At 40.3% G+C, this 12,057-nt stretch overlaps 1 protein-coding gene across 1 annotated transcript in view; it reads right to left on the bottom strand.

The window, feature by feature from the left end:
- Window positions 1-12,057, bottom strand: part of OTOGL (otogelin like) — an 83,707-nt gene that overhangs the window by 43,378 nt on the left and 28,272 nt on the right. The window contains 3 exon segments of the mRNA XM_033162657.1: window positions 8,081-8,219; window positions 8,860-8,967; window positions 10,791-10,953. Of these exon segments, the coding sequence (XP_033018548.1) occupies window positions 8,081-8,219; window positions 8,860-8,967; window positions 10,791-10,953 (410 nt within the window).

Below are 12,057 nucleotides of genomic sequence, written 5' to 3' on the forward strand. Positions count from 1 at the left end.
GGCAAAGAGATATTAAATAAGTTACCAGATCTGCTTACACATGCATCTTACAGAAATATAGTTCACAGAAAGATATTTACTGGAGGACAATTGCCAGCCACAAAGGTTAACCAACCAATATGAGAAATGCAATGCATAAAAAAGACAAGCTACGCACTAAAAATCATTTCAGGTCTATGATAAAATTCAGATATTTGTCACCTACATCAAGATAACTTATTGGTTCCCTTGATGAAGTGTTTCCTGCTTGGGAGGGGGTTGGACTGGATGGCCCTTGTGGTCTCTTCCACCTCTATGATTCTATGACTCAGACGGGTCTGTTCCAGAAAAAACAGCTCATGGCTTTGGTATTATAATTCTTAGTTTTTAAAGCAATGGCTGCAATTTATCGATTTATTCCTCCGTCACCTGCTGGGTATGAATCCGCATAAGATTTTGACTATGTGGTTGTTTAATTGGCCACTTTCCTCAAAATGAAAGAAAGGCAAGTAAAAACAAAAACCCATAATTATTTAGTTATTTTCCTTGCCATTGCAGATGACAAACTGTGCAAGGAGCTCCTAAAATAATTATGGTATATAAAGAGGACTTTCTATAAACAACCATGGTATGAGCAGAGTTCTTAGCAGTGTATTCATGCTGTTTTGTCTTTCTTCTTCTCTACAAAAGATTTCTGCAGCATTCTCGTTCAATAAATAGGATAAAATGGACATTCAATGACTCTTATAAAAGTGTTTTAAAAAAGGATGGGTGTGTTGAATGGGACAAATAATAAAAGACCCAAAGCTGCTCTTTGATTTCACTAAAAAATACTTACTAATGATGTAATGTGGAAAGACAATTAATGTAGTTTTTAAAGAATACAACTACTGCTATGAACAGTTCTCTTTTGTGTCATTTATTCGGTTTTGCGCCACTGAGTATCAGATTTGGCATTTTACTGGGTTACATTGCAGCAATCCTTTCCTAATTAAAAACATGATAGTCCCAAGATTAAGGTTTGAGAAGGCTTGAGTATCCATTACCAAGTGATATAATCCCTAGCAATGTCCTACTGTTGGTATCCATGTAGCACAACAGGTGAAGATCTTGGCATTTTCCATGCCTTTGCAAAGTCACCTATATGAGATCATCTTACATTAAGAAGCATACCCTGTGCTCTATTTCTGTTTCATGTTTATACACACATTCATGAAGTGTTGCTTTTTTCTGCTTTCATGATTTTTTTTTCTTTTGGTCTCATGTGGAATGGAATGAGGAAAAGAAACGGAGCAGGGGGAAGAAAAGAGGAATTATTACTGTGCTTGCAAATGATCTGAAATCTGTTATATACTTTTTTAAAATTAGTATGGTACATATCTATTTCTTTTATCTCTGTACAAACAAGTTCCATTCCCATAATCTGGGACAAGAGCCTATCCATCTAAATGCATTTGCTTGGGGGAAAGTTCCACTGAAATTAATGTGGAATTTCCACAACTCAGATGTGGAATTTAAAAGCCACAATGAACATGACAAAAGAAAGCCCTGTATGTACAGTAGGTATACATCCCCATTTGGGCTGCATGCTCTGTGTTCATTTTTACTGCTCTGAAAATATCTCTTCTTCAGCATCTGACTAGCAGAACAGGCAACACCAGCACATGCTTTTCCTGTATTACATTTTTCTTGATCTGAAGACAAAACAAAACAAAACAATTATAAGCTATGCTGTGTGTTGAGAATAAGGCAAGGTTAAAGTCTTCAGAAACTGGACAGGGTTTAAGCTGATGCTGAAGAGAAACCAAAGCCAAAGATAAATGTGGCTAAAGCATAAAACGTCAAGAAGCTCCAAGTGAAAAACTCATTGAACATTAACACAGTGCTACACTGGGTGCAGGTTGCACAGAGTGTAACCATAGCTAAACATCCAAGCAGTAAAGTAGCACAGAGGTTTATTGTCCTTCCATAAAAGAATATAGCAATTTACTGACCAACTGGATGGCCTGCAGTGCAAGGCAAAACAAAACAAAACAAAACATGTACCTTGGAAGCCGAATGGATTCCATTTCGGAAGTCCGTTCGACTTCCAAAACGTTCAGAAACCAAGGTGCAGATTCCGATTGGCTGCAGGAAGCTGCTGCAGCCAATCAGAAGCCACAGAAGAACATCCAAAAGAACGTTCGCAAACCGGAACACTCACTTCCGGGTTTGCGGCATTCGGGAGCCAAAATGTTCGAGTGCCAAGGCATTTGGCTTCCAAGGTACGACTGTATATGATCACACATTAAGGTTGTTGCAGCAGCAAAACACTGTTACTTGTAGCACGGTTCCCATGCAAGATGCTTCATAGGCTCCACTGCAAAACTTTGCATCAGAAGAGTGGATACTGATTATGATAAGGGGTGGAACAGAGAAGAAGAAGAAGAAGAAGAAGAAGAAGAAGAAGAAGAAGAAGAGAAGAAGAAGAAGAAGAAGAGAGTTTGGATTTGATATCCCGCTTTTCACTACCCGAAGGAGTCTCAAAGCGGCTAACATTCTCCTTTCCCTTCCCCCCACAACAAACACTCTGTGAGGTGAGTGAGGCTGAGAGACTTCAGAGAAGTGTGACTAGCCCAAGGTCACCCAGCAGCTGCATGTGGAGGAGTGGAGACACGAACTCGGTTCCCCAGATTACGAGTTTACCACTCTTAACTACTACACCACACTGGCTATACATGCACTATCGACCAGCTAACCAACTGGTGAAGTTTAGTAGATGATTAGGAATTATTCTTCAATATCTATTCATAATAAAAGTGCCAAAAGGCTTGGGCAGAAGCCAGTCCAGCTTCTCTAGGGAGGGAGTTCCAGAGTCTGGGAGCAGCCACCAAGCAAGCCCTGTTCCATATGCCTACGAAGCATCCCTGGGTAGAAATAGTCTATCCTGAGACACAAGTGACTGGTGCAACAAAAAATCCAAATGGTAAATTGGTCCATTGGAGAAGGATTGCCTTTTACTTAGTTCAGGGTCTGGGAGAAAGGGACCTGCTCTGAAAGAGTTTATGGGTTAGTTAGGCAGGGCAACCTGGTTTGATTTCCTGAGGTGAAAGTGAAAATTCGAGAAGGGACTGGAAGATTGTTGCTGTTGTAGTAATACTAAAAGACATTCTAGGGCAAAATAGTATATCCTGAGGCTAGGTTTAAATAAGACTACTGTATTGAATAAGGTTTTCAGGTTCTCTGTAAAGTGTATTTGCCTAAAGCTTTAAAACCCTCAAGGAGTGTAATTAAATAAAAAAGTCTAGATTTGTTCCAGAAGTGCCTCTTTGTAGGGGAATAAGTAGACATAGGGCATCCTTCAGACAAATAGAACACCTGGTTACAATATAATAAAGAAATTATACCACAAACAGTTAACACAGACCTCTCTAGTGTTGTTAAAAGGAAGAGTTGAAACTTTTAAACACCCAGAGAATTGGTCACATTACTCAGCTCTCCTCTTTAGTGAAGGAGTCTGTTACAAACAAGCTCCTTTCTCCAGGCCCTGTTGTCACTGCTGAATGACTGGACCCCTTTCAAAAGAAGCTACAATGATTGTATTGCATCACCATAGATCCCCCTTCTTCTCCTGCCATTTCTGAGGACAGCTCTTCCTGCTAATCTGCACAATTTAAAAGAAGCACTGAAGAACAAAACTTGAGAGCATTTACTGGTCTGAAGGAGCCAGGTATATAAAAGGTAAATGAAGCTGAAATTGCTTATCTGGAGTAGATTCAGTCATAAGAACATAAATTCAGTGCCAATTGTAATTGGATTTTCTGCCCACTGAAGAAAGGTTGAAGAAGTGGAAAAACTGGAAAGAGCAGACCAATGGGAAGAAGAAACACACCTACAATAAATGCAATCACCAAGTGAATGGACCGTCAAGTCAACCCAGCCATTTTAGGAGGACTGAACTCAAAATATATTATGTACTTGTTACAAGTTCTTGAGGATAGATGCGTTAGCCTGTTGCAGCAAAAACAACAAGTCTTTGCTACTTTAAGGACCAATGAATTTATTATGACTTTAGCTTTCATGGACACAGCATCAGGTGCTTGCTATCTTCAACTGGTAAGTCTTCCATTATCACCAGCTTCCAATGTTCTCTTCACTCCTGCTATATACCACACTAAACTAGCCAGAAATTGATCTATGTCCCAATTAGAGGTAAGCCCTTAACACTGAAACAGAGCTAGCAATCCAGGACACTGTGGCCGCCTGCCTTTAAGGAGCTGCACCAGCTACTAATATGTTTCTGGACCCAGGGAGAAAGAAAGGGAGAAGGGAGGAGAGTCCTCTACCATCAGGCAGGTCGTGGCAGCACCTCACACTCCTGTTGTCCTCCTTTTCAAGGTGGCTCATGCAGGCTCTGAGGTAGATACCTGCAAAGGCCAACTTCCAAGTATCAGCTCAGGCTGATCACAGTGTGATAAGAAACGTGTGTGTGGGTGTGTGTGTGTTCACTTATTGGGCTATTTTTTCCTGTGCCTACAGAGCATTGGTGCAAAGGAAATGCACAGCATGCTAGGAACTTAAATTCTCTATTTGGCTACAAAAGTTGGTTGGCATGAAAGCACATCAATCTGAAGATCTGCCAAAGGGGAGAATTGTACTGAAAAGGCCAGTATCGTGTGAAAACAGCCTTTCTTCTCTGAAAAGATTACTTAATAACGGCAAAAATTTAAAATAGCTGGATAAAGAGAGATAGAGGTGGAACTAATATGTGTTTCAGAATCTTTTGTCACAATAACCTTTACTCTGAAGTAATAATGATTGAAGCCATAAGGTCTTTGACGACGGGAGACTATACAGAGCTTGTCAGACACCATCTAACCCTGCATGCTAATTTATGTTGCAGATCTCAAACCTAGCTTCTGCCATGCCCAGCTCTCATGCAGAGCCAAATACTGACGGATAGAATATGTTGGAGGGGGCATGACAGTTTTCACAGTTTGCAGAATGTGCAAACACGCACACACACATTCACTTTGCTGTCAACCTCCCAATTCTTAATGCACACAGGTGGGGCTTGTTGAACTTTAATACAAATGCAAAGCCTCTTTTGTACAGCTGGATGTCCTGGTCCATAAAAAGGGAGCAGATTAAACAAAGTGCATCAGATACCAAAAGGCTCGTGGCCAAGTCAAGCTACAACTGCCAGGTAAATGGACTGGCCCCAACTACAAAGCGGAGAAATGAAGACAGAAATACAGGCCCAAATTGCCATTAAGGAAATCGTCCTTCTACTGTTAAGCAGTGAGTGAAACAATAATACTCAGTGGAAAGTCTCAAATATTGCATTTTGATACTTAAACCCTCTCCAGTTCATACCAGAAACCTAAGTTATTTATTCCCACAGCAGAAACAGTTTGGCAGGGGAGAAAGTACTGCAACTAAAACAATGCCTGTATTCTCAAGAACAAGGAGGCCCTTGCTATTTCCACCCAAAACGCAAATCTTTATTCTCTTGCAATCAGTGCCCCACAACGCTGTACAGTTATAGTCTTCATCTACTGTTGAATAATTATTACACTTTTATTTCCCCCTTTCCCCCAGTTTTGCATACAGGACCCCCTATCTGTGCTCAGAGCAACTCTTTCACTTAAGTTTATCTACATGACAAATCATAATTAGATAAAATTGATGGGAATCCACCCAAGGATCTCTAGGAATCAGCGGGCGAAGTACCTTCATTAGGGAATTTTTAGTATTCCCTAAGCAGTAGAAATGTGGAAGCTGCAATTCCTTGGAAGCCATGCTGCTTCATATTTGCAGTGTTGACAGAAAGTCTTAAGAAGGTTGTCTCTGAAAAATTGTACACATCACTTGGGAAGACAGGCGAACTAATGCCAGTGTACTGGAAGAAGCAAAGATCACCAGTGTCGAAGCGATGATTCTTCAACATCAACTTCGTTGGACGAGTCATGTGGTGCAGATGCCTGATTATCATCTTCCAAAGCAATTACTCTATTCCAAACTTAAAAAATGGAAAGCGTAATGCTGGTGGTCAACAAACGAGGTTTAAAGACTCTCTCCAAGCAAATCTTTTAAAATGTAGCATCAACACCGACAACTGGGAAACACTGTGCTCCAATTGGAGAACAGCCTTTACCAAAGGTGTCATGGACTTTGAAGACACTCGAACTCAGGACACAAGGGAGTAATGTGCTAAGAGGAAGGCACACTCGGCAAACCCTCACCATGATCAACTCCCACGCAGAAAACTATGCCCCCACTGTGGAAGGACATGTGGATCCAGAACTGGCCTCCACAGTCACTTATGGACCCACTGTTAAAACTGTGTTTATGGAAGACAATCTTACTCAGCGAGTGATCGCCAAAGAAGAAGAACAACCTGAGTGCCTCAGGTTCACCCAATAGGTCTCATGGCTCAATAGAGATTTCAGTCCAGGTCTTCTTGGTCTGAGACACCATCCACTGGAGCCTACAATCTCTGGCAGGTCTCATTGGCATTGCAAAAAACTGTCAAGTTCCTGCTGCTTTTCCTGAGGAAAGGCACGCCTTTATTAAGCAGCATCCAATATTCCTTTCCTACCCCCAGCTGGATGTTAGAGGAAGAGTCCACTGGGCGCTGCTTAGTTTGTGCTATTGGGGGACAGTCAGGTAACAGTATCCAATGCTTTTCTCCACTTAACTTTCCTGATCTAAGCAGGGAAGACCAGCAAGTGGGTAGGGTAGCCCCTGTGTGGCTGAGGCTCTTGCCACATAGATACTCTGAAGCCTCAAACCCAGATATGGAATTGGTGAGGTGCTTGAGATCACCATGCAACTGCTAGGACCATTATGCCCACTTTCCAGATTCAAAGTTAGGAGGAAGACTAGCTGTTGATCAGTGTCACTCTCACTGTGGTGAGCATGTTTGTTGAAGGTTGACTATCTATCTGGTCTTCCACACTGGCTCTCCTTGACTAAACATGTAGTAGGCCAATGGAATAATCACTAGTTTATGTAGGAGTTTTGCTTAATTTCTAGCCTTATATGGGTATGATACATGGTCCTGCCACCTCCATTTGTGTGGAGAATCTGCCTCCCCATATCATCAATGAACTCCTAGATCAACTAGAAAGGTCCCTTACAACATAGTCTGAGAATACTTAGTCTAGACTACAGTTAGCAAACTTCCACTAAGGCCAGAGAAATCCTTCAACAGTCTCGTGCAGTCCAAATCCTAAGAACAAATTAGCTATTATGAAACAGCAGATCGTTTAAAAAAAAAAAAGCCGAAGTCTGAAAAGGAGTCTAGGTAGGACTAGCATTGCACCTGTCTAGAAAATAACAAGGCTACTTCTAATATCGCAAATCTACACAGGCAGCGTTTTCATCACCCGTGTCATCTTGCTTGTTGGATGAAAAGGCTGCAGGCAATGTGCCACGAATCTTATTTTTGTGAATGCCAACTTCTCTCCTGAACTTTAGAACTCCTAATGTCCCTGGTAGAATAAGTGGCTTAATGTGAAACACTTGTGGCACATGACAAGGGAATTGCCAAAATGCAGTGAATCCAGCAAAAGATGGAAAAACCTTTTTTTTAATGTTTTCTCAGCATTCATGTTGACATCTCAGAAAAAGAGACACACATAAGGGTCATGTCTCTACAAATCTGTGTCTGCTAAATTGCTAGGGCATCTAGCCAAGGATCCTTAGAAATTATGAGAGTGCAAGGGTGTTAAGGATCTCTGTTGGAGAATTCTAATGTAATAATCTGGAGCTGGAATTCCCAGGAGTGCTAGCAAACCAATTCTAAACTAGTTTATATTTGATGTATAGGCTTAGGCAATGAAGGCATAAGACATTTCTAGGCTATAAATATATTGCTGCACATACAATATCTCTAACTGTTGTAATTGAACAGACCATGTATTATGTTATTACTATTATGATTATTAATTGCTTATCCTTAAGCCTATGGTCCCAGGGTGGGTTGCAACAATTAAAACACAATGTTAAAAACAACTTACTATCACAGAAATAAGGTGGGTCTTCAAAATATACATCTCAGGTTTCAAAAGCCAGGGCACAGGGGTGTATCTTCAGTATTTACCAAATGCATCCTTACCTTTACCAAATAAGCTTGGCAGTCGCTGACATAATCATACTCTAGTCCATCAAAGGTGTAATAATGCCGGTCCCCATAGACTGTGCAAACAGCAGGACAAGGATAATATGTGCAATTAAATATCCCACGTCGACAAATACTGCGGAGAAGGAAAAATGAAGGCGTTCTGATTGGAGAGATTTTAACGAGTGGAAGATGAAAGTGTGACACTCTTGTCATGAAACAAGAAACATTAGCGAGAGAATTTATAGCAGAGAATGTATAGCTTCTTGTGTCATTTATATACGGCCACAAAAGGACAAGTCTCTGCTCCAAAGAAAATGAAATCTGTTCCGCAGGCTTCTTCTGCAAATCAGCACATGAAAACAGGCCACATTTTCATAGCTCAGTAACAAGTCTGTGTGCCCTTAATGGCACTTTAGAATATGCAGTTGGCTGTGTTTGCTAAATATAGCTTAGTATGAAGAGATCAAGCACTCCACCTTCCCCTTTCCTCTAGCATGATCACATGGAGAAGTTTAGAACCATTTGACAATTTTAAAATATATCTTATATTTACTTACATTTGGGTGGTATATAAATTTCATTAAATAAATAAACTATTAAAATACTATATGATCTTTCAACCTCATTTATTTAAAAATAATAATAATAATATTAAAAGTTCTTTTAAACATAATACAATGAATTAGGGAGCATATCTATGGTCATATAATCTTATCTGTAACACTAAAAATAATTATAACATTAAAAACTGCAGTGAAATAAAAACTGATTACCATGTGTAACAAGGGGTAGCGATCACTTCACCTGACAAATATTCCCAATCTTTCCAGGTACATGGGCAACTGTCAGGCACGTAGCATTTTCCTTTATGCTCTGCCATCCTTCAAAGAAACAAAGCCATGAATTCAAAACAAAATCTACCTATATGCAGTCACAATGATGCTTTGCATGAGTCAGAAGAGGTCAGTTCTGTACCAGATAGTGGTTGTTTGAATGGTATGCCATTCAGTAGTATGGTAAACTTAGTCTGCCAGTCATTTCAGCATTTGCTATAATTTACCAGTTGGGATCTTTAATAAATGGTCTATACAATTTACCAAGCAAGACTACATGGACATTCATGGACTTAGTAGTAAATGGGGCTTCCTTCTCAGCAAACATGCACAGGGCATTGTGCTGCCATATATATTTCATCTCACTTCCAACACAGTTTTCACACATATTATAATAACTACAGATTCGTACTGCTGCTGGCAGCTGAGAGTTTGCACCTGCATGCTGTTTTCTTCACTGTCCACTTTTTCTGGGAGTATGAGGGCTGTGCTGCTGTTAGAAATGGGAGTCATCCCATTTCCCAAATAATCTAATTCATGTCTACTGCATTATTACAAAAGACAGAGGCATTCTCTGATGCTTCTAAGTGTATATATGCTCAACAACCATCTTATTGCCATAGATACAGATGAGGGTCAAACTAAATGAGACACCAGAAATATGTGACTGGGTCTCCCATCTTTTTAAATTCCTCTTTATACTGTAAATCACCCTGTGATCTTAAGGTAAAGGGTGTTATATAAATTTAATCAATCAATCAATACCACACAGCATTTAATTCTATCACTAAAAGCTTGGAAGTTGGAAGGAAAGCTGTATTTCAAAATACTGATGGGAGCGAATTCTTTCTCCAGCTAAAGAGGGGGGGAAATGTTTCCCAGTGGCGTAGCACTCTCTCTCAAACAGGAGCACTACAGCACTGGAAAATTAATAGGGCCTGAGGTGTCAACATTATGCAAATACCCAGATGTGTGTCTCCTTTTCACCTGCTCCCGGGAAGGCAGCAGATGTTCTGAATCAGTGCCTAAGTGCAGTAATGAACTGGATGAGGGCCAATACACTGAAATGCAATCCAAATAGATGGAAGAGCTGTTAGTAGGTGCTTCGTCTGCCCAGTTGAGTGGTTTTCTACTTACACTCACCATAACGGAGCAGTCTTTCAGTTTGGAATGCCCTAGATTCATCATTGTCGCTGGAGGCACAAGTGGCCTCCATGGTGCAGAGTGCCTTTTATCAGCGCAAGCTGATATACCAACTGTGCCCTGATCTGGACAGAGATAGCGTTGCTGCCATTAGCCATACTTTTGTTATCACCTGCTTGGATTACTGTAATGTGCTATATGTGGGAATGCTTTTGAGAATTGCCTAGAAACTTCAGCTGTTCCAAATTAAAGCTAGATGGGGCTGCTCATTCTGACCAGATCAGATCAATATTTTACCAGTATTTACTAGGTCTGATACAAAGTGTTCGCTTTAACCATTAATGCACTGGGTGGCTTCAGGCCAGGATACGACCTTCTCCAACAATTACCTACTTGGATCCAAAGATCCTCAGATGCAGACTGCTGAGCAGAGAAAGGGTATTTTTGGCAGTGGCACCATGATTTGTACTGTATGGTTGGTTTTGATCTGTCTCTCCTTGATTGTCTTTTATATGGTTTTTAATTACCCAGAAGACATTGTTAATTGGGTAGTGTGTAATTTAAAAAGTTCCAGTACTCTCTGATCCAAAGGAAACAAAAACCTATAAGCTAAACTTCTCGCCATTTGAGAAGTTGAGAAACGTGCAACAGTATTAGCCAAAGAAAGAAAAATCAAATCCATAGGTACAATTTCCTTCTCCAGTATTCTAGATCTCAGAAGCACTTACCCAGGAGGACAAATGCAACCACTCACACATGGTGGAGATGGTGCACAGGTGAAGTTCATGGCAAGGTTTGCACAGGAAAGCTCACAGTTCACTCCAGCAGATGGCAAGCCAGGCACATGAGACCGGCAGTCATAGTAGATCTTTTCTTCAGGGCACATGGGAGCTTCAAATTCAAAATGCAAACTACATGAGATCAGCATATGCTTAACTCTCCCTTGAAATCAAATACACTTTAAAGTACTTAATTTTTGCCAGTTCATGCCCTAATCTTTCAACACAATTCATCAACAGCACATTCTGCTAACTACAAATATAACACTTTCTTTACCCTTCAAGTGGTTGAAATTCTTTGGTCGTTTTGGCGTACATTTTCTGAATGGATACAATCTGAAAGCATTCGGGATTGCCAGAATTTTGCAAATCAGTCATGAATACAGACACTTGATATCTTAAGCTTTAAAGCAGCGCTCATTTCAAGTGCTGATCAAAAACTCTCTTATGTGTCAAACTATGTTTTTCATGTGAATGTTGCAGTATCAGTTTCCTAAAAACATGTTAAATTGTTGATGGATCTCTCTCAGCCAAGCTGGGATATGCGAAACCATACATTATTGTTACAGTAGGTTTAAATGTTGGAGTAATATAAATTATACTTTGCTTTTTATTTGATGAAGTTAATAAAATATTTTTTATATTTTCTTGACAACCAGTTGCAATTAATTCTTAACAAGTGTTAAGAGTTTTCAAAAATGTTACATCCATACAGAGAGTACCAAAGTAATTAACATATGCTATACTTGTTCTCGCTGAACATAACTGTGCAAATCCACCCTCACTGGATTAAGTTTAACATTGCAGCAAAACCCAACTGGCCAAAACTTCAAAAGTGCTGGTCGAAAGCTAATATTTCAAGTGATTCTATTCAAATATCCACCAACTTGTTCCTTTGAAAACACAGGGTAGAATTCAACAACATGTTAACATTATTGTTCTTTCAGTGCAAGCATTTCAGCTTGCCAGATGGAACAATCTTCCCTCTTCTCCTCCACACACTGTGCTGGGGAGTTCCCCCAACCCTCCAGAGTAGATTTGGGGGAGCTGCAGGGAATGCATGCAAGTCTTTGTGTGGCTTCCTCTAGCATAACAGGTTACTTGATTCCTGCCCCCTTTTTCTGGTCCAAAACTCTGAATTTTATTATGTTCTTCCTCAACCTCGGCCTTCCAGATGTTTTTGGCCTACAACTCCCATGATCCCTAGCTAGCAGGA

This window comes from Lacerta agilis, chromosome 10 (assembly GCF_009819535.1).
Source record: "Lacerta agilis isolate rLacAgi1 chromosome 10, rLacAgi1.pri, whole genome shotgun sequence".
Lineage (NCBI taxonomy): Eukaryota > Metazoa > Chordata > Lepidosauria > Squamata > Lacertidae > Lacerta > Lacerta agilis.